The sequence below is a fragment of the Phytophthora sojae genome (assembly GCF_000149755.1).
Source record: "Phytophthora sojae unplaced genomic scaffold PHYSOscaffold_14, whole genome shotgun sequence".
In the NCBI taxonomy this organism is placed as follows: Eukaryota; Oomycota; class Peronosporomycetes; order Peronosporales; family Peronosporaceae; genus Phytophthora; species Phytophthora sojae.
This window is the reverse complement of record NW_009258128.1, coordinates 1,195,719-1,218,426: the sequence shown is the minus strand read 5'-3', so window position 1 is coordinate 1,218,426 and position 22,708 is coordinate 1,195,719. Positions and strand designations below refer to the sequence as shown.

The 22,708-nt window shown below is 52.8% G+C and overlaps 3 protein-coding genes across 3 annotated transcripts; all 3 read left to right on the top strand.

Moving 5' to 3' along the window:
- Positions 1-5,268: 5,268 nt before the first annotated feature.
- Positions 5,269-5,757, top strand: PHYSODRAFT_254469 (hypothetical protein; the record flags this gene model as incomplete). The annotated part of the gene is made up of 1 exon (XM_009540054.1): positions 5,269-5,757. One exon carries the CDS (start codon positions 5,269-5,271, stop codon positions 5,755-5,757), a length of 489 nt encoding a protein of 162 aa, XP_009538349.1.
- Positions 5,758-7,249: 1,492 nt separating this feature from the next.
- On the top strand, positions 7,250-9,096 carry PHYSODRAFT_254477 (hypothetical protein; the record flags this gene model as incomplete). Its single annotated transcript, XM_009540053.1, has 4 exons — positions 7,250-7,385; positions 7,414-7,898; positions 7,938-8,882; positions 8,923-9,096. 4 exons carry the CDS (start codon positions 7,250-7,252, stop codon positions 9,094-9,096), a joined length of 1,740 nt encoding a protein of 579 aa, XP_009538348.1.
- An 11,838-nt stretch (positions 9,097-20,934) lies between these two features.
- On the top strand, positions 20,935-21,621 carry PHYSODRAFT_531155 (serine protease trypsin-like protein; the record flags this gene model as incomplete). The annotated part of the gene is made up of 1 exon (XM_009540052.1): positions 20,935-21,621. One exon carries the CDS (start codon positions 20,935-20,937, stop codon positions 21,619-21,621), a length of 687 nt encoding a protein of 228 aa, XP_009538347.1.
- Positions 21,622-22,708: the final 1,087 nt, after the last annotated feature.

Genomic DNA, 22,708 nt, shown 5'->3' with positions numbered 1-22,708 from the left:
TGGTCGACGACGAGCTTCCCGAGGGCCCACTCCTTGGCCTTCCCGGAGAACCGGGAGAGTAGGAAGTTGACCTTGGCCGCCGACGCTTCGATCATGCACGAGGCGATAGCAATGTCGATCTCACGGAATCAGCGGTTCAGTGGAAGCCGATCGTTGCCCACGCCAGAGGAGATGGACGTCTCCAGTTTGACGACAACGTTACTGGAGGAGCGCGAGGGAGTTGTGACCCGCCGATTCGCGTCGGCAAGCTCGCGTTCCATGAATTCTTGGGCAGCTTGGCGCTGTTGTTCCGGCATCGCTGAGCTCAGCAGCGAAGTGACAACAGCCTCTCCGGACATCGCCGCGAGGCGATGGAGAGCTTCCCACTCAATGAGCGTGAGATGGGGGAAGGAACCGCCCATGAAGGACCGGACGTCAGGACTTGGCTCATCTTGGTGTTGGTCGTTGGAAGGACTACAAAGTGCTACCAGGTGTAACGGACCAGGTGTGTGTCCGTTATCAGCTTACACGTAGCGGTGATGAAACTTAGTTTAGACTCGGATTTAGTGAGAACAAGCAGGCAGTCTTGGGTAAAATCAACTCTGTTTTATGTTAGGACCAGGTCGGCTACCCCTGGTCTCATGTGAGCCACTCAGATGCATGTCAACGCCTGATGGGCTGAAATGGGGTCTGGCTCCCCCACTTCAGCCAATCACGAAGACCGTCAGTACACGCTACCCGTGTACTGACTTAACTAATTTATGTACTGTCAATCTACCTACTTATGTAAATGGGGCCCATTACACAAGTGGTCGTTAAGTCTCTTGAGCGTGTGGAATTGGACAGTATCCGCCTTGGTCTGACCTTCAAGATTCTTGTACTTCTTCTAGATATCTCTGGAAAGTTCTTCGTAGAACTGATCCCACAACGCCCGAACGTCTGTAACATGGGAATACACCAGCAACGTTGCGAACAGCTGGCGCAGTTGCTTCGGCATCTTAAACGTTGCGGCTTCCGACCTGCATGCGACCCACTCTTGATAGCCGTCCAGAAAGCCGGCGTGATTTTCCGCCAAATGATATGTGCTGTAAAAGGACTCCATTCGCAGTGCGGGCATCCTCGAAGGAAGTCGTTCCCCTGTGGTGACATAGTAACACGCGCAGATAGAAGCGCTTCATATCTCTGGGTGAAACGTGGATCAAGCGTTCAATCGCCGCCTGGTAGTTAGTTCTACGAACCCACTTTTTCGCCTTGTCATCCCAGGAAAATTTCTTCGGGATATCTTGGTACAACATGGTCTTGGCAATCTGGTTGTTTGGGTCTTGACTCGCACATAGCTCGAAAAAGCTCGTCAACATTGTACGTTTCCCCCGATCTGCGACCGCTGCTGGGTCCTCGGTGGGTTGGAAAATCACCGTCTGACCATCTTCTAAGTGAACGGTAAGCTTCGTAACGGAGTGTGTATTGCCTTGGATATCGTACGCCAAAAGCCGCATAAATGCCTCTACCGGTGATATGTACCTGGCGTTCAAAAACCGTAGGATCTCGTTCGGCTCCACACGGGGGCTGTTGGGGTCTCGCACGGCTTCAATAGTAATCACAGCTCTGTCAGCCCCTTTGTATACGTACTTGTACAGATACTTCACCACCGTAATTGCCGTACACACCTCCACGTTGATGTGGCAATTGTACTTTTGCGAAAGGTACGGGTTATACGGAACCACCCACTGGTTCACTGTCTCGTTGTCGTACGTCTTGCCTTTGTACGTTAGAACCCCCGGTTCACGCCGGCGCCGCATCTAGACAGGGTACCCGTCTTGGTTTGATCGAGTCACTTTTACCAACGGCTTCGGATACCCCTTACTGCACTTCCCGTCCTTCATTCATGGGCTCGTAGGGTTCGCAGCTCCGCACGGACCATGCATCATGCTACTCACGATCGTTTCGTTCAGATCAGGATTAACGTCCTTGTCGGGCACCTCCGCAGACACCAACTTGTCAAAAATCTCGCGAGTCCGAGGCTTGTCTCCATCCTCCAGAATCGTGAGAATGTGGGTGTGTGGAAGGCCCCGCTTCTGGAATTCCACTACGTAAATACGGGCCTGTCGTCGCCCGATTATACCTTCGTCCAAATCCGCCAAAAGGGTCTTGAGCTTTTGTTGCCAGACCCGGGCAACGATATCCGGGCGGTCTTGAGCGGTTTGACCCGCAGGGAGCTTTTCCAGGATCTCTTCCCACTTGGGGTTGTACGTCTTGGTAAGGAACACATCAGGCTTTCCGTATTCACCTATTGCTGGAACAGCCGCCCACCTTAGAAAAGCGTCGATTGATCACAATCTTTCTGGAACAGCCGATAAGCGGTGTGTTCGCGCAAAGCCATCTTCCGTTTCATCCGATACAGAGCTCCGTCCGCGTACAGGTTTGAATACGTCCATCCAGGGAAACAGCAGAGGATATTGAAGAGGATCGTACTTCTCGTCGGTCTCGAATAGACGCAACAGTTGATGGTCCGCGCGTAGAGAAGCAGATTGCGTGGCTTGGGAACGTTACCATCCGTGCCCACAACGGCGCCGACTTCAGAAACAGTAGGCAAGTTGTCCGTCCCGGGTTGGGATGGTTTAGCATGGATCTTGTACTCAATGTCCATGATGGGTATACCCTTCGCCAAATCCGCTCGCAGCTCTCCCCGAAGTTTAAGAATTGCTGTGCAAACGGATTGCACCGCTCCATCATATCCTCGATGTCCTTCAAGGCGACGTTGTCCAGATCGGCATAAATGCTTTTGCGTTGCTTGGCGCGCTCTTGCATCACGGGATCCACGATGTAGATCTGAGTGAACTTTGGTTCCGTCCTCTCGCCCGTTGCGCGGTCTACGTAAGGTAGTATAGATCCCAAGTAATGCCCCATTGCGCCTCAGATACGGTACGTGTACACGCTGTTTTGTCCCGCGACCTCCTCGTCTCGAGCTACCCCTCAAAATCGTCTGTCGCTGGAGGAAGCACCGATGGACGTAAAAACAAATGCCTGGTTGTACGCCCGGATATTATTTGTCGTCCCGGTACCACTCCAAGAGGCGCGAAGGTGCTGCACGAAGCGGAGGTAGTCTCACTCTGCCCCGCATGTAGCAAATGAACTCGAACTTGCCCGGCCATTTCCAAGCGTGGCACAATCGGCACATGGTTGTGGGAGGTAGTTTGTGGCGCCCATTGACGATGTCCTAACGTTGGCAACCCGGAAGTTTTCATGGTTGGCGTGTGCGTGGCGATGCTTAACAGCCCTGCGCCGAATGCGGTTCTGTTCACCCAGTGCCTCGAGTTCTGGCTCCGTTAAGGCTTCGCGCCTGGTAGCGTTTTGCTCCCGGTCAGTCGCTTGCGACGCTGCGCGCTCGTCATTAGACTGAGAGGCACGTAGAGCTACCATACGTTCACGGTTAAGCTCTCTCTCGGCGCTTCGCTCGTCTTCGCTTTGACTTGCACGTCTGAGAGTTTCTCGATCGCGGTTAAGCTGTCATGTAACGTCTAGACCTTCAGATTGCGCTGCGCGGTGTGCTCGCACCGAAGCGCGAATGGAGTCACGCGCTTCATCCCGACCCAACGTTTGACGTGCACGACTGGTGTGGCGAGGCAAACTTGCAAACTCCCGCAAGTGCCATCTCCAACGTTGCCCGGATATACTCTCGATGAAGTGACCGGACTCAAGCTCCCCATTCCGGAAGACGCTACCGCTGATCTCTCCGGAAGTAATTTTTACTTTCGCGACAAGCGTTGCTGGGACGCGGTGACAGAAGAAGATTGACAGTCATTGTTTGGATCCAGATTGTGCACTCCGGACAATTGAGCTGCTACGAGTGATGAAACGCTGCGAAGGACGACTAGTTGGCATGCGCCAGAGTGCTCATGTGTGTGATAGATGCCCCCGAAGGCATGTGTGTGGTCGCCGTTGCCGACCGAGCGTGTATCGAGGCCAAGCGACGACGCAGAGGCGCCGGGATGAGCAGTGTTTCGGATTGATGGCTGGAATTCTGGATTTGGATCGAGATGGAGAGCTGGTTTGGATCCGGATGGGTCCTTGAATCTGCGGGGGGGGGGGGGGAATCCAGTGGCCACCCATCAAGAAAGGTTCCAAACTCCCAGTATAGTCTGGCCAAGATGTTAACGACCGACCAGCGCGACCGACCAGGATCTGTTATGCACGAGGGGTCGCCTGATTCCTTGCATGTCTCCGGATGTTCAAGATGATTACGGCACCCGGACCCATAGTGAAACCAAGATAAAAGTGAAGCCTGCACATGGGAAAATAGCTAGTAGAGATCGTCTAGCACTAAAATCAACATAGAGTTCGTTTTGCCTTGTGAGTGACAAGTCGTCCGGCCAAGCCTCAGGAAGCCATTCCCCGGGCCCGGCGACGCGTTTCTTGCTCACCTCGGGCACGCGTACGCCCGTTGTGCGAGTCTCCACTACGACCTAGAGATCTAATTGGTGGGGACCACGGCGACGCGCGCTAAGGAGTGATCCGCCATTTCATATTCCAGTTGGCGAACCGAACGGTAACCCATTTCATATTATTAACTTGCGGTTTGGGAGGTTGTTAGTAGTCACCCCTTGAACTTGATTGAGAGACTGTTGTGTGGTAGGATTGTATACCTGTGTGTGAATCGGTTAGTCTTCCGGAACGAATTCTAGTGTTCGGCTCCGGGAGTGGTGCGCGATATTGATTTGAGTAAGCCAGTGAGTTTGGAGCTGACCAGGGTTCTGAACTAGGCTTTGTTGACTGGACCGAAGACCCACCGCTCAAGGGTCCGAAAGAATAAGAACGGCTGTATATTGTGTATAACTCTCTGTTTGTATTGATTGGTGTTTGGGGACGACTCCACTAATAGTCTGACCCCCCCCCCCCAGCCGTACTGACTCCGTTTGGAAACGAAAGTGGGCGATTGTATTATTCTGTATCTGATTGATATTGTGAAAGCAACTCAGGTGGTGAACTCCGGACTTACCGAAGATAAACGCTACCTAGAGGGATTACACAAGGTCACACGCCAACTCCGGTCGGGATACTCGTATTCCAATTGGAGACTGACCCCCACTTGGGTTTTTCGTTTGGACTCACCCAATCACTGGGCACGTAACTATACACCCTGGACGATAAAGGCGTTCACCCGCCTCGCCTCAGCTGGTGCGCGTGCCCGGATTTGAAAGTCTAGGATTTCACCGAGTTGCTTTTTATATTGTTTTCGATCAAGGTCAGAAGGTGCTGATTGCTAGCTAACTTTCTGATCGTTTGTTAAGTATGGCTGGAAGTGAAGGCGCACGTGAAGTTGGACGCGAGGGTCAGGAACGCAGTGAGGCGTCACGCTCGTCGCGTCGAGTGAAGGGGTTGCCGCCTGAAGAGCAGGAGTCTCTAGAAAAAGTGGAGAAGACGGCTCGGCAGTCGCGCGCTGGGAAGCGCAAGGCAGCCCGAGAGGCAAAGTCGGCAGCGGGATCTGAGACGACTACTGAAGCTGGAAGTTCGGAGGCGTACCAAGTGAATCCGGATGAAGCTTCAGACAAGCTTTCGGGAAACCCAGCCGACTTAGAGTCGACCGACTCGGTTCGAGATACGGTTGGCGAGGACGAGTCCAACCAGGACGAGTCCAAAGAGGCGTCTGCGGGAGGCGCCGACAAGGTTGAGCCCCCGGCTGAGGGTCAAGTTTCGGATTCTCCTCAGCCGGAAGAAGAAGTCGAGGTTCTGGATTCTGGAGCGCCGACGATCAGGGAGGAAGACTGTTCGAGAAGATGAAGTGCTGGACGATGCGAAAGAATCTCCGGCTTCGGCTCAAGAACAAGTGCCGTCAACTCCGGCACCTGAAGTGAAGCCTGACCCAGATGTCATTGATCTGACTGGAGATGACCGAGCTGAAGGACCGACCGAAGAAGTGTCTGGGGCGCCGGAGGCGTTGATGATGGAGGCTGAAGCCAAGACTTACGTGGCTGATCAAGTTAGACGTTGGGAACGGGACTAGCCCGAAAGGAGTGTCTCTCCGACTGTGAAGACTGACTGGACACCGGGAAGTTTGGATTCCGGATCGTACGTCTCTGCTGCTCTGACGACTTCGGAGTATCTGGATCGGCGCATGGCGATGGCGAGTCAGGCCGACGCTTGGATTTCGGAGATGCAGCTCAAGCGGGTATCGTTTGGAGCCGCCCAAGATCTGAACGCCGTCCTAATTCCGCCCGGATTGTTTTCTCCGCGAGAGTGCGCTGCAGTCATTCAGACTCTGCTTTTTGAAGCCGGCTTTGAGTTTGTGAACTTGGTCCCTGGTTGGTTCCGAACACGGGCCAACAAGGTACATTCAGATCTGGTTCGTCGAGTGGTTTCGGACTTGTTGCAGTTGCTGGCTGTCGAGTTGATCGAATGGAGACAGTTGGTTGACGCAGCCCGAGAAGCTCAACGCCGCTTGGAAGTTTCTGGTCAGACTGATTCAAGACCGCCACGTTTGGAGTATCACGCTGAAGATCGGGATGGAGATTTATTGATGAACGACTACGAGGCTAATCTACTTGGACGCGAATACGTGTTGCAGTTGAAGGTAGCTGGACTCCGGAAGACGTGAAGCCCGCGAGGGTCCGCTGACTCAGAGCCCCAACCGAAGCGTCCGCAACACGTCAAGAAGTCCAGTCAAGTCCGACTCCGGAATCTCCGCTCACGATATCTCCGGAAGTGTCTCTCCAACATGCTGGATCGAGGAGCACCATGTCCGAACGAAGTGCGTCCACCCAGGCTCCGAGTCTCTTCGGGGCGTCGGGTGGGTCCGATCAATTCTTGACGAGCGCTTCGTCTGGGACGTTCACGTCGAGAGACAGCTCCTCACTTTCGTCCGGATGGAGTCGCCGGAAGCCACATGCCCATGGCGATGATGGCCCAAGGTGGAGGTGTTCCGACTGGAGATGGAATGGCGATGTACATCAAGCGCGAAGTGGTTCCACCCGCCCCGACGCCAGTTGACCAGGACGATGTCGTTATGTCGGTGTCGGGGTCGACTGATGTTCGGAAGCGGAGAACAAAATCTGGAAGCCACTCGCGTCGACATGGCCACCGTCGAAGTCCTTCGTCCGGAAGCTCTGATAGCGAGGACGATCGCAGTCACCATCTGAGCTGCAGAAGTCGAAACTCGAGAAGGTCGGATCGACACTCTCTGTCCGGACGCTCGGGTCGATCCGCTCGGTCGCTTCGGTCGGAATCTTCAGTCGGGTCGGGGTCATCGGGTGCCACGCAGATTGCCTTGAACACAATGAGGCAGATGCAGGATGCGGTGTCCCGCATGGAGAACACCCAGGGATCGACACTCGAGAAGCTTGGACTGGCGCTGAAGGTGGAACTTGGACGGATGGTTCAGGAACAGCTTTCTGAAGCTCGACCGATGGAAGGTGTCGTCCCGAGTTCCCATGATGACAGTCAGACTCGCCGCGAGGCGAAGCCTCTGGAAGCACTTGCGTGCGGAGGCTGCCCGTCTGGAACGTGAGCGGTCCGAAGCACTGCATGGACACTACCAGGCCCATTTGGAGGCGCGCCAAGCCGAAGAGGCCGAGCGCGCGGCCGCCATGATGGCTGCCGTCCAGTCGGACTTGCACGACTTGCGGATGGATCGAGACCAAGAGCGACTGACGTCCAAGAATCTTCAGAAGTATCTCGTGGGACAGTTGCACAACCTTCAGACGACATCGGTCCAAGATCAAAGATCTGCGGAAAAAATCCAGTCCGATCTGGCAACTCAAGGACACAGACAGTCCAATCGAGCAACTTCAGACCGGAAATCTAGTCGAGAATCCAGTGGCGTAATCAACGAGCGTACAAGCGCGGGGCGTATGGGACTGGACATGAAGAACACCGACGAATTCCTGGCGTCCGAACTGCAAGAGACCTTGAACGCGGCTAAAGTGGTGAGCTTCGTCAAGCCAGCTGCGGCGCAAGCTCCGTAGGTAGTCGCCTCGAAGGTGAAGGCAGATCCCGTGCTCGAGTCGAAGTCCCCTGCGCCGACCCGATGGGCGTCAAGCAGAGTGCCTGGATGGTCATCGTCTGGAACGTCCAAGTCGCCCGAGCCGCGCAGGCGTGAGTCGTCGCACAAGAGGAAGTCGGGCAAGTCTCGCCGTCATGGTGATCCGTCGGACTCCGACCCGAGCTCGGACTCTAGCTCTGAATCGGACTCAAGCAACAGTTCGGACAGCAGCTCGCTTGGGGACACGACGCCTGGAGTGACTATGAAGACTGTGGAAGGAGGCACTACAGTGTACACGTTCAAGCCGTTTGTGAATTCGAACACGCTGGAGGACTTTGATCCGAAGACCTTGTTGGCGACCAGGATTCGGTGGCTGGAGCGGTTCCAAAGTATGGCTACCCAGGGCGGATGGACAGATCAAGTGAAGGTGTACGAGATGAAACTCAAGATGCCTGCACCTGTTCGGAACTGGAGAGCAAACTTGGAGCTGAAGGTGCGTCGGGACAGGAAACGTTTTCTGAAGGCATTCCGCGAGAAGTACTGCAAGGCCAAGACTTCAGACTCGGAGCGGTATTACACGATGATTCAGAAGAAATCCGAGACGCCTCTCGAGTTCTACTACCGGTTGAACAAGGTCGCTGAGAAGGCTGGCCTGGACTTCAAGTCGTCCAGCAAGGCTCGAAAACGCCATCTGAAGGTGTTTATGAAGAAGCTTTTGGGCACCAGACTGAGATCGACTCTCCAAGGCCAGCGGATTCGAAGCCTGAAGGACGTGGAGTATGTGCTGAAGCAACACGAGGACATGGCTCAGGACGACGACTACGACACTCCTCCCGTGATGCGAGATTTTCGAGCCGACAATGTTTCGCATGGGCGTTTCCACCCGAAGCGGAGTGGAAGAGCATTCGTCGTTCAGAGCGAAGACGAGGTGAGTGATGATGACAAGCAAGTGCGTTTCCATGATGCAGTCGAAGACATTCCGACCAAGCCAGGGACGCGAGCGACTGCTGCCTCAACTGGAAGTGTGTCCACTGGAAGCTCGATGTCTGGAAGCTCATCCGCTGGGAGTGCTACAACCGGAGCAGGGATCGAACCGGATGGAGCCTGGAAGCAAGGGTTTTCCGATGCAGTGTTTCGAGTGATGGAGCATGCTGGATGGAGGCCGCCAACTCCAGATTTCAAACCGGACCTGAGGGCTCGATTCAGCAGCTCGAACGCGAACAAGTTCTGTGAGAATTGCAAAGACTTCGGACACACCGCGGACAGTTGCTGGGTCGAGTTTCAGTGTGAACGCTGTCGTCGCTTCGGACATCCAACCCGAGTCTGCAAGACTCGACCCTGCGTCTTCTGCAACAAGTTTCACGAAGGCAAGTGTGATATTTGGAAGGCATTTCAAACCGTCTAGACTCTGGTTCGTCAAGGCTCCATCAAAGACCTGCCGTCTCCAGTCCGAGATCAACTTCTGGATGGAGACGCCAATTCTGGGGAACAGCAGTTAAACTAAAACGCCCGCTGAATGGGGATTCAGAACGCGTCGGGCTCAAGGACCCCCAGAATTGTGTGTCTTAGCGTATGTTGGACCGGAACTCAGACGTAAAACCCAAAGTAACCATCAATGCATGACTGTGATTCAAGACGACGACTCCTCTTCTGATAATTCTCGTTTGGATCAACCGCGTCCGGATTTGGAACACTCACTTTCTGAAGCTCGCGACCCAAGTGATCTGGTTGAATTTCGACTGGAGCCAGGTGAGCGATATGGATGGTGGGCAGGTAACGAATCGGACGAAGTCAAGAAGGTGGCAATGGTGGACGGCGCGGTGAACAATCGGAGGACATCTATCCTCTTGGACTCTGGAGCATCAGCAAGCATGGTGAGTTTGGACCTTGCGCGTAGGCTCAAGCTCAAGCTGAAGTTCTGTAAGCAGCTCCGGATCTCTGGATTGGGTGGAGTTCCGACGATCATCACTGCACGCACTGAAGTCAAGGTCACTCTGGGTCCGAAAGTCGTGTACGTCTTGGAACTGTGGGTGGCTAACATTGGCGACGGTGTCAACGTGCTTTTGGGGATGGATTTCATGTATTCCGCCGGTGTGCGCTTGTGTGTTCGGAAGGCTTGGTACAACTTCCGGATGAAGAACCAGTGGTGTTGTCCGAATATGGTTTGGCTCCGAAACGGCAAGGACTCGACATTCCAGTCACGCCTACGGAGACGCTCTACATAGGTCCGGGCGAACATGCGATCGTCCAGATTCGTTACGGCCAGAATAATCCCCAACGCGAAGTGGTCTGGGCTGGTCGAGGCGATCGCTGGGTGGCCAAGATCATCTACACCCTTCGGTCCTGGCCAATCGCTGTGAAAGTGGTCAACATTTCGGATCAGAATCTGTGGATAGATTCCAGGACGCCGGTCGCTCGGATCATTGAGTTTGGATTCTTCCCGAAGTCTGGACATTTGTTCGACCTGGATTGAGGAGATACCGAGAATGGCAAACCCTGATCTACGAGAACACGAAGTCGGAGCAGGCCCAGTTGCGAACGGATCGGTACAATCAGATGCTGAGAGACGCTGCCCCTCCATGTGTTCCGAAGTCCGAATACCGGTGGCCAACTCGGTTAATGCTGAAGAAGGAGCTGCCATCTGGAGCTGAAACAGTGTATCAAGTCCAGGTGCAAGAACAACCCCAACGTGTGACATTCGTCACGAATAGTCCCGAGCAGGAAGTCCCAGAAGATGCACCCTTGGAAGTGGACGATGCGGCTAGCTCTCAAGATGACGTGCCCAGGTTCAAGGTCTTGGATGAAGACGAAGAATTTCCGTCCGAACATTCGGACTCGGATGAGGACGAGTTTTCGACGCGATCAGTTTCGATGAGAATTATCCGGAGGAAGGTCTTACGGCCGAAGCAGACATTCAGGAGCCGATGTCCGTGGAGGAAGAAGATCTGGATTTGCCGACTCAAGCAATGCCGTGTACTCCAGTTCAAAAACTCAAGATGGAGTATGATCGTGTGATGAGGATGAACGCAGAGGAATTGGATTATGAGCCTGCTGTCTATATCCATGAGGGCAGTGATCTTCTGGCTCAACTGCGGGACCAGCTGACCATGATCCCGGAAGTGCGTGATCTGAATCCAGAGTGTGATATCGGGATGTTGGTGACCCGGATGTGACCTCTCCAGAAGAGGAACGGAAATTACAGTCCATTCTGAAGTATCATCAGAAGATCTTCCTTGGGGACGGAAACGCAGCGCCAGCGCCAGCTCGTGGTGTGATTTGTGATTTGGATGTGGCGGACGCCAAGCCCGTTGCTCCGCGACGTCGCTCGATTGCCCCTCACCTTGCGATCAAGGTGTACGAGTTGTTGAAGAAGCTCCTGGAAACTGGTTTGATTGAGACCTCTCATTCCCATTGGGCATCTCCGATCGTCATTGTTCTGAAGAAGAATGGAGTTGATATCCGAATGTGTATTAACTACCGGATTGTGAATGGATTGATCCAGTTGTCGAACTATCCGCTTCCCCTGATCGACGACCTGCTGATCGGTTTCGAGAGTGCAATGTGGTTCATGAGTCTTGACATGGCTAGTGGATTCTGGGCTATCCGGATGTCGGAAAGAGCGAAGCTGATCTCCGCTTTCATCTGCCCATACGGACACTACCAATGGATCCGCATGCCATTCGGACTGAAGAATGCTCCGCTCATCTACCAGGCAGTAATTAATAACTGTCTGTGGGGTTTCCTTCGGTTGTCGCCAGAAGAAGAAGCAGAGGTGGATCGAGATGTTCTCGCCTATCTCGGTCTGGATCCCAAGGTCCGTTTGGAAACTGAGCACTCCAATTCGGAACGAGGTATGTCAGTGTTGACTGAAGGGATGACTGTCTTCAAGTGGAACATCCCAGCTCCGCCTCAGATGGGCCCTGTCCTGGGACGCAGTTCCTACATTGATGACATTGCTCATGGAGCGGCGACCTGGGACCAGCTGTGTGAAGATTTGAATGCTTTGCTGTTTCGACTCCGATACTGGAACATCTCCGTGAGCCTTCCGAAAAGCGAGTTTGGGAAGCGCTCGATCCCATACCTCTCTCACGAAGTTAGTGCAGAAGGGATTCGAGCAACCCCGAAGATTGCGAAAGGAGTTTTGGACTTGCCGTTTCCGAACACTGCAGGGGATCCAGTCTTTCCTTGGCAGTTTGAACTATTATCACAAGTTCATCGAAGATTTTCCAGTCGTTGCCGCGGTTCTGTACGAGCTTTCGGACGAACAAGTCCGCTCCGGCCGGAGCCTAGCTCGAGCCAAGGAAGCTTTCGAGATCCTCAAGAGGAAGATTGTGTCGACTCCGCTGCTGAGGCATCCGGACCGAAATCGACCATTCATCATCATTCCGCATGCGAACCAATGGGCTGCTTGTGCCGTTTTGGGTCAAGAGTACGATGGGCTCATCCAACCCGTCCGATACACAGGCCGAGTTCTGAAAGATGCTGAGCTGAGATACCACAGTGCTGAGAAGGAGGTCATCGCGATTTTGAGAGTACTTCGAGTGTTCCGAACGATCGTCGAGCACTGCCCGATAATTGTCTACACGCGATATTCCGTTCTCAAGTGGGTCATCAACTCGAAATCGGCAGACGTAAGATGTGTTCCGTGGGGACTTGCGTTGTCTCATTGGAATTTGGAGATCCGGAAGGTGCAACGGGACGAAGACGGACTTGCCGCTATCATGGGCGCGGGCATCACACCACGTGAGCATTTGGACAAGATCGCCGAGTCGCTGATCCCAGCTAAAGGCGAGATTCGGAAGCCCCCGGTGATCAGTGTCGAGATGCTGGAGCCCGACTTCGAAGGTGTTGTTCTCAGTTTCGATGGAGCTGCCAAGACGTCGACCCGACTCGGTAGCTGTGGCTGCGTTTTGTGGAAGTTGCCTGGATGGAGTGTCCTGGAAGCACGAGGTTTCGCTTTGACGGATGTCACAGTCAACGATGCCGAGTATCATGGTCTCTTGGAAGGACTGCAGATGGCGTCCAACCGGAAAATCGAAGACTTGGTTGTTGTCGGTGATTCTCGGATTGTAATCCAGCAAGTGCAGGGTCTCATCAACTGCAATCAACCGCGCCTACAGAGACATCTAGTTCGGGCTGAAATTTTGAAGTCTAGTTTCAAGTCGCTCCGGTTGGTACATCTCAAGCGGGAGTACAACCAAGCGGCAGATTACCTCACCTCGAAGACTTTAGCCCTCGGCGAGTCCTGGATTGTCGACGACCCGAATGAGATGGTTCACTTGGAGCAGGTATCGAAGTTGTCTGAGAAGATGATGACGCCCAAGAGTCCAGATGAAGTCCAAGCAGATGGAGTTCACACAGAAGTGGCAGTTCTGGATGGAAGCTCGGAAACCGAATGTGTCGGAAGCGGTGATCCAATACCAGGTCCGGAGTCTGCGCCATTGCCTCTTGCTGCAAAAGTGTTGGCAGTGTTTACGCGGTCTCAGGCTCAAGAGGAAGTCCAGCCAGAACCGCCACCTTTGGGACCCTTAGAGTTCCAGGCGGAACGGTGGAGACGCATTCGAGTGCACCAGGATGGAGACGAATACTTATCGGAGATCAAAGCTTTCCTGAAAGGGGACGTGGGTCAGTTCTCACCGAGACGACTCCGCAAGATTGCTAAGGTTGCTGACTATTTCATTCTGGACACCCGAGATGTCTTGTATCGCCTGGCACGCTCTACCCGAGACCGCCCACGTGACGTTGGAGATGAACCCAGACTGGTGGTCCCGAAGGCTCTCCAACCCGATCTTTTGCACTATGCTCACGAAGACTACCAAGGCGGACACCAGGGCATTACCCGGACGCACGAAAAATTACGTTCGGAGTTTTATTGGCCTGGAATGTATGCTGACGTTGAGCGCTTCGTGAAGGAGTGCGTGGATTGCGCAAGTGGAAAGGGACGCCCTCCGAACTCGGGACCATCACCCGGGAACATCGAACCGAGAAGACCGTTTGAAGTTGTTTCGATGGACTTTGTGACGCACCTTCCGAGTCGGTGCGAGGAAACACGTTCCTACTTCTCTTCCAGGACATGTTCTCCGGATACGTCATGTGCAAACCGATGGATTCGACTACTGCTCAAGACGTCGCAGAAGCCTATGAGGAAGCGTGTGTTCCGAAACTTCGGAGCTAATTCATTGTTGCGTCACGATCAAGACCCGAGGTTCATGAGCGAAGTGTTCACCCGCTTCCGAGAATTGTTGGGAAGCCGTCAGAGAGCTACCCTCGCGTATCGCCTTCAAGCCAATGGTCAGCAAGAACGTTCGGTCCAAACGGTTGTTCGGAGCATCCGGGCATACATTGCGGAAGCGGACAAAAGATACTGGGATGACCATGTGGAACGTTTCATGTTTGCGTTGAATACCTATTTCGATGCTACGCGTTTGGACACTCCTTTCTATCTAGTTCATGGCTGGGACGCTCAAGGGACGGTATCAGCGATGTTGGGTCCGAAACCTTCGAGTGTTCCGGAGCGGACTGCGTATGAATAGCGCCGCAAACATCAGCGGGACTATAGCTATGCACAAGCATGTGTGGAAGGCCTGCAGAAGCAAGCCAAGCGCCATCGGTCGGAATTGCAAACTCAGAAGTGGAAGGATCTGTCGGAACGTTTGAAGTCTGGATTCGAGAAGGGTGACTCGGTTTGGTTGTATATTCCGAATACACAACCTGGACTAAGTCGGAAGTTGGCTCACTTGTGGCATGGACCATTCCGCATCGAAGAGGTGCACGATGATTTCTGGGTGAAACTCCAAGTGGATGGATCCGGATACAGAGTCAACCCTTGGGTACACGTTAGCCGTTTGAAGCCCCGTGCGCTCTTTCCGAAGAGACTCGTGGAAGAGGTCGAAGTCAGTGAAGATGATGACTTTGATGCTGCTTTGCTTCCAGAAGGTAGTTGGGAGCCGGACTCTGATCGGGATGAGTATGAAGTCGAGAAGATTTTGGACCTTCGATGGACTAAGCGGACTCGTACGTCGAAACGCATTCGAGAATACCAGATCAAGTGGAAGGGCTATGATGAGCCCGAGTGGATCCCCGTATCACAACTTAGCTGCGGTGCACTACTCTACGAGTTCAACCAAGGTGCCCGTGCGCGAGCTCGATTCCAGGCCATGCAGGCTGGGGAGGACCATCCCTGAGTCTAACCTTCTTGTTTGGATCAAATACTGACAAGATGGCCTGGATCGAGAATGCGAGTTGTGAAGTGTGAAGTTTTGATTTGATATCGGTTGTGAATGGCGACTGCGTGGCTCCGTGATCAAGATGATGGATGTCGGTACGACAAACTGAAGAAGATTCGAATTTCGTCGGGTCCCAGAAGCTCCCCATTGGACGGTTGATCCAGACACTGTGGATAGTCCGTCCGGGCATTACGTTTGGAGTCACCAGGTCTCATCGCGACCTGTCATGTCGAAGCTGCCTTCTCCGTGAAAGCTCATGATGAGAAGGACGGTTGTGGCGAGGCAAACTTGCAAACTCCCGCAAGTGCCATCTCCAACGTTGCCCGGATATACTCTCGATGAAGTGACCGGACTCAAGCTCCCCATTCCGGAAGACGCTACCGCTGATCTCTCCGGAAGTAATTTTACTTTCGCGACAAGCGTTGCTGGGACGTGGTGACAGAAGAAGATTGACAGTCATTGTTTGGATCCAGATTGTGCACTCCGGACAATTGAGCTGCTACGAGTGATGAAACGCTGCGAAGGACGACTAGTTGGCATGCGCCAGAGTGCTCATGTGTGTGATAGATGCCCCCGAAGGCATGTGTGTGGTCGCCGTTGCCGACCGAGCGTGTATCGAGGCCAAGCGACGACGCAGAGGCGCCGGGATGAGCAGTGTTTCGGATGGATGGCTGGAATTCTGGATTTGGATCGAGATGGAGAGCTGGTTTGGATCCGGATGGGTCCTTGAATCTGCGGGGGGGGGGGGGGGGAATCCAGTGGCCACCCATCAAGAAAGGTCCCAAACTCCCAGTATAGTCTGGCCAAGATGTTAACGACCGACCAGCGCGACCGACCAGGATCTGTTATGCACGAGGGGTCGCCTGATTCCTTGCATGTCTCCGGATGTTCAAGATGATTACGGCACCCGGACCCATAGTGAAACCAAGATAAAAGTGAAGCCTGCACATGGGAAAATAGCTAGTAGAGATCGTCTAGCACTAAAATCAACATAGAGTTCGTTTTGCCTTGTGAGTGACAAGTCGTCCGGCCAAGCCTCAGGAAGCCATTCCCCGGGCCCGGCGACGCGTTTCTTGCTCACCTCGGGCACGCGTACGCCCGTTGTGCGAGTCTCCACTACGACCTAGAGATCTAATTGGTGGGGACCACGTCGACGCGCGCTAAGGAGTGATCCGCCATTTCATATTCCAGTTGGCGAACCGAACGGTAACCCATTTCATATTATTAACTTGCGGTTTGGGAGGTTGTTAGTAGTCACCCCTTGAACTTGATTGAGAGACTGCTGTGTGGTAGGATTGTATACCTGTGTGTGAATCGGTTAGTCTTCCGGAACGAATTCTAGTGTTCGGCTCCGGGAGTGGTGCGCGATATTGATTTGAGTAAGCCAGTGAGTTTGGAGCTGACCAGGGTTCTGAACTAGGCTTTGTTGACTGGACCGAAGACCCACCGCTCAAGGGTCCGAAAGAATAAGAACGGCTGTATATTGTGTATAACTCTCTGTTTGTATTGATTGGTGTTTGGGGACGACTCCACTAATAGTCTGACCCCCCCCCAGCCGTACTGACTCCGTTTGGAAACGAAAGTGGGCGATTGTATTATTCTGTATCTGATTGATATTGTGAAAGCAACTCAGGTGGTGAACTCCGGACTTACCGAAGATAAACGCTACCTAGAGGGATTACACAAGGTCACACGCCAACTCCGGTCGGGATACTCGTATTCCAATTGGAGACTGACCCCCACTTGGGTTTTTCGTTTGGACTCACCCAATCACTGGGCACGTAACTATACACCCTGGACGATAAAGGCGTTCACCCGCCTCGCCTCACTGGCCTGTATCCGGACACGGTCAGTCTGCCTCGCCGCAGCTCGTTGAGAATCCGTTCTTTGAGCCCTTGATGCTCGCGCGCGTTCTCGGTTTTTAGTCTTCGTGCACTCCTTCTGTGAAGCGGTCATTTTTGCCCTACGCATCCTTTGTCTTTCCGCGTTACAGGCTCGGATAGCGCCGCTCGTTCAGCTGAAGAAGGGGCCAATACGGCTACCTGTGCCGTCTCCGTGATACGCACACCATCCGCGTACGCGGCCGCATACCGACTCTGGTGCTCAGCTGGATCATCCTCTTCGGACTTGCCTTCCTGCTCTAGTGTGGGCTGTTCATCAGCCGCGACGACCTGGTGTACTGGCTCTGGGACGTTGACATCGTCCCCAGCTATACTGAGAGCTTCTAGCTCCTTTTCGAACCCACGTTTCACCCGGGATCGTAGCTTCTGTCGCTTCCGCTTAACTTATTCCTCCTTTGGCTCCCTGGGTGTCTTATTCACCTGCGCATTATGCTTCAGGGCCGCTGTGATTTCAGCCCGCGTGCACTGGCGTTTGGGGCGGCGGGCCATGGCTCACTTACTGCGAACACGAAACGGTGTAACGTGACGCGTTAGACATAAAGTCTAAGTACACCGCATATAGCACTAGTCTTCCATGCAGCTTGGTTGGGTTGAACATCTGCGTACTGCCCGGGTGGTGCGGCTCCCATCGAAGTTTATTATCTCATGGAACGAAGCAACCGACACGAAACACCGAAGTGAATTCGCTCGCAAACGTGCAGTCGGCAAGTCAGGGTTGAGCGCCCAGGCAGTACTGAGGGTCTTCGTGCGATATCCTTTTGTGCATTCATGGGAATGGCTTGGTTGCATGGGCCAAAGGACCCATTCCGGCCAGCTCAACTGGTTCGCGTTCGGGCTTGTTGTCAATAGACCGGTGCCAATATAAATTACCAAAATATGTAAGATTTTGATAATTTACGGTATGCTACTCGCCAGAGTGGGCGGTGGGTTTAAATACTTTCTAATGATCCAAAATGTGTATGACTTAAAGTAGTCCAACCCAAATCACACCAATATTTAAAAAAAAACTAAGCACGGCTTCCGCCTTGCGAGGCAACCCCCGCTAGGATAATACTTCCACCTAAGCAGCCCCAGGTGCCTCGGACTATCTGTGCGTGGTTGTGGTAGTGGCTTGTGTGGATAACTAACATGCATACACGCAGCGTACCTCACAAGCGTCGTGGCGCGCACGCGTCACTGGGGGCAACACGTTGCACTACAATTTCGTGTGGTCCACATTAATAATTCTTTAAAATATTAAATTGATGATACCTTAAATATTTTAAAAGAGCAAAAAAACCTAATTTTATTTATTGAGAGCCCTAGGTAGGGACAGCGAAGACGTTAACCCCGGAAGCTGGTTCAACGGATCCGCGTATACTCCCAAGTGCCCCAACCAGTCGCGACGACCTCCTCGGACGTGTTGACGGCGATGTGTGGCTGGCAAGAGGAGAACAGGGAAGGACTTGCCAAGTAGGCACTGCCTTTAATCCATGTCTCTATAGTTAGCAATTAACGTAAATAGAGGATCTCGTCACCGCCGAGCCGCCCGTCTAAGCTGGGGTCCGCCCTCGCATAATCGACACAGGCTACCGAAGTCAGGAGGACCAAAACAATCTACGGGACCAGGCAGGCTGCCTCGTGCGTGTTCTTGGGCGAGAATGCGCTGCGGTAGAATAGGTCTCTTTGAATGAACATCAGAGGCACAGTAGACTGCAAACTGCTATGAACGGACGCACGGAGCTAATAACGCGACGATCCAGCGCTGCCGAGTTGGATCAATAGTCGTAGGAGGCCAAGATACGGCAGCAAGGACGTCGTACCGTGTTATGGTAACATGGTCGACGCAGAACCTGGCGCAAAATAGCGGCCCGAGCGTTGGTGCTGACGTTTAGTTCCTCGCCAGGATGGGGGTATACTTAGTAACATTCTGCTGTAGGCCCTGCATCCTTCCATTGAGCGCAGAGTGGCCGAGCGCGCTAGCCCATTTTTGCGTGGTTACCCGTCTATGCTGATGTTTGACGTTCAAAGCTGTTATAGCAGGTGTGACACAAAGCCAAATAGTCCTCGAGACTATTTCAGCGGCCAGGCAGGGTCCCCTACTCCGTCCTCTAGGGCACTCGTTTGCGTTCGATCGAACACGTTTACGGACAATTTGATCCACTTGCAAGCGTCAACACAGGCAAACACAGATTACGTGGTGTAACACACACCCGCGACAAACACGCTCAAGAGAGACTTTCAGAAGCACGTGTTTTTGGCAAAAACTCGTAGCGAAAAACCCGTAGCGATCCGATCTATTTTTGGCACGGGCGACGCTACGTGTTTTTCGATCCCGTAAACCCGTGAGAGGGGGGTCCGCTACGGGGTAATCAAACCGAAATATACGTAAGGGAGCAGCATGCCTAAGCTTCTTCGTAAGGGTGGGTGGGGACCCTGGATGACAAATAGTTGGTCGTGGGCGCATGTGCCGTCTGTTAGAAGCCGAGTGCTCATCGTTGGCGACCTTAGATTGTGTGTGTGCTCAGTTATCTGCTGCTATCGGCCTGCCAAGACCCCATCTGCCCACTTGTCATCCAAGGACCAGCGTGGGCGGCCGGTAGGCTCCTCCGCCGCACTAAATCAAGGCAAGGGGCGAGTAGCGCCTTCCAAACCTACCTGGAGTTTGAAGAGACCACAGTCGACGCGCCGTATTGATACCACTAGAGCTACAACTTCCAGGAAACCATCGTGCAACCCCTAAGAAAGCATGCGTCCATTTCTGGAACTTGGTGAGGCGTCGATTTCGCTGCTACCTATTCCGGTGTCAGCTCCAGGCATGCTGGAAGTATCGAGCATCATACGCCAGAAAGCGAGTAGACCGAACTATCATGGACCCACAAAAAATTTACAAATTGAAACTTACAACACCCAACGCAGGTAAATTAGATGAAGACGCTGCGGACAACCGAGACACGTATTCATGGTGGTGCAACACCAACAGATTCATTCAAGGCACGGAATGAACATGGCTAACAGTAAGAAGGCATTAATTAAAAAAAACTGAACATGTTTTACTTTACTTCACTATACTGCACATCTACGTTGGCCCAGCGATGGCGCGTGGGCGTAGGCGCTGCCGACGTGTTCGCCGAATGACGGCGCTCACAGCTAAAGTTTGTTGAGCCGAGGTTCCAGCTTAAAACGTTGCGTGCACTCGGAAGATTCCGCGCTACGTAGTTTTGCCACGGGTTTTTGATTGTCCGTATCGCTGAAAAGCCGACCACTACGGAAAACCCGTAGTCAAAACCACGTATCAGCGCTACGTGTTTTTTACTACGTATTTATAGAAATACCGTGCTTCTGAAAGCCTCTAAGTATTTAGATTGTACACGTGCATGTTCGGTTATCTTCCTGCCAGCCACGCCAACAGTGGGTATCAGTGACAAATATTGGGCTCATGCACGGCTGTTGATTTCTCCGTTGCAGAATAATCGCGATGAAACATACGTCGTCTCGGTTCCGTATGGCTGGTTGAAGCTCTCATAGGCAGCGCGCTGCAGCTCAACTGCCCACCACTCAGCAGCGCCTTGTGCTTCCTGACAAAGATTTTTGTGTTGTCGTTCAGTGCCATCACATAAAGCGAGGTCGTGCAGTGATCAAGATCGTTCCACTTCAAATTTTGCCAACTGCGTCACACTTCAGCAAGTCCCCCGTCGGCTGGTCAAGATGAAGGTTCTCTCCGCTACTGTTGCTGCCACCGCTCTCGTCTGTATCGCGTCCCCCATCTGGGCCCAGAGCAGTGTGCCCTCCACCAGCGGCTCAAGTGTTGGGCTCACCCACGCAGAAACTGGCAACAGGACGGACATCCCCGTCGGCACCAAGACAACTACCCATGCCTTATCGCAACTGTGGACGGCACCAAGACAACTACCCATGCCTTATCGCAACTGTGGACGGCCCCAAGAAGTGCACGGGAGTCCTCATCGCCCCCAAGCACGTACTCATTACGTCAGGCTGCTTGACTCGCAACGTCCGATGGACATCCATCGGTGCACAGAAGTTCAATGCCACCAACGATGGCGAGAAGTTCAAGGTGAAGGCGATGCTGACCCACCCGCAGTCCACGACCTACACGAACGACTTCATGGTGCTGGAAATGGAGAAGGCCAGCGCGGTCACGCCCGTCGCGTTGGCCGCGACTGACGGTTCCGACAACAAGGCCGGGGAGCGGGCGCAATATCTGGGCTGGCGACACATTCAAGAAACGGAGACGACTTCTTATAGCCGTGGAGAGAAACTCCAAAGCTCAGAAGTGAAGATTCTGAGCAACGAGCAGTGCGCCACGATGATCAACATCGACAAGTCGAACCTGTGCGCAGGTGGAAACGCCAACGAAGATTCGTGCCAAGGTAGCTTCGGCAGTCCGCTTATCGTTGAAAAGGCCAACCAGGACGTCGTCGTTGGACTGACCAGCTGGATCTTTGACTGCAACTTGAGCAACACCCCTTCTATCTTTGCTCGTGTCGCGGGTGCGCGCGAGTGGATTGAGTCTGCTACCAAAAGTACGTGCTTCGTCTAGGAGAGACCTCGTTGATATCTAGCAAAAACGGAAAGTGATAAAACAAAAATCAAACTGCACATTTTTGTTTGTGTTTATTGCCTTTTTAAGCTTTTAACCCCCCCCCCCTCCCGCGCCCAAGCTCTTTTTTTACCTGTTTTTTATTTCACGGTACTCGCCCAACATGATAGTCGTACAGCATGTTAAAACCGCTCAACACTTAGTTTTACTATAGTCTCGTATAAGTTCGAGTACCGACTGTGTACAACGACGACATGACCATTTCGTCAAATCGTTTATCATGTTGTGCAAACAGCATGTACATGGTGTATATACACCGTGATAAAAACTTTTGATGAGAAGTCAGTGGTTTTTTATCAAGAGACAGGGCAAGGACCTCTAAGGGAGTGCAAAGCAGGGTGACTTGCACGGCATCTTGCACGAAAGCGACGACGCATCAAGTGAAACCGTTCATAAACCTAGCGCGTTGTAGCCTTGAACTATCACCTCCACATCATTTACCATCTTACTACAGAGGTCCACACACACATGCGCAAGCTGATCTTTGTATATCCCCTCAAATATGTTTCCATTGCAGGCTAAATACCACTCGATTCACTATCCTATTTCAAATTCCCTCTCAAAACACCATTTTACCTCGTAAAGTATCCGGGAGGATGGCCGGTATCTACGCTAGAACACGCTTCACGCTCAACTTTGCTACACTATCTACATCACTTCCTTGGGCCCTCTATAACGTGCACAGTTAGTTGCAAGTAATACACCACCAGTCAACTTACACAATACACTCAATAAATATCAAGTAATGGAATCGTTGTCAATTCAGTAGCGCCCTAAATCGAATCGAAGTAGTAACGGCATCGCTTTGTATTTACTCTAGCACGCGTTCGCACAGTTTATATCCGTGTAATCTGGTCCTCCGAACCCAAGACCTGTGCATTTTGCGGGATGGCCTGACTTATGCAGCTAACCCGCCCATGTTTTAACATGTTGTACGTACAACACGTTTCTTGGTGTATCTACAACGTGTGGGCGTTGAAGGGTTAAAAGCTTTAAAAAAAGCATATACCCTACGGTATTAACAAGC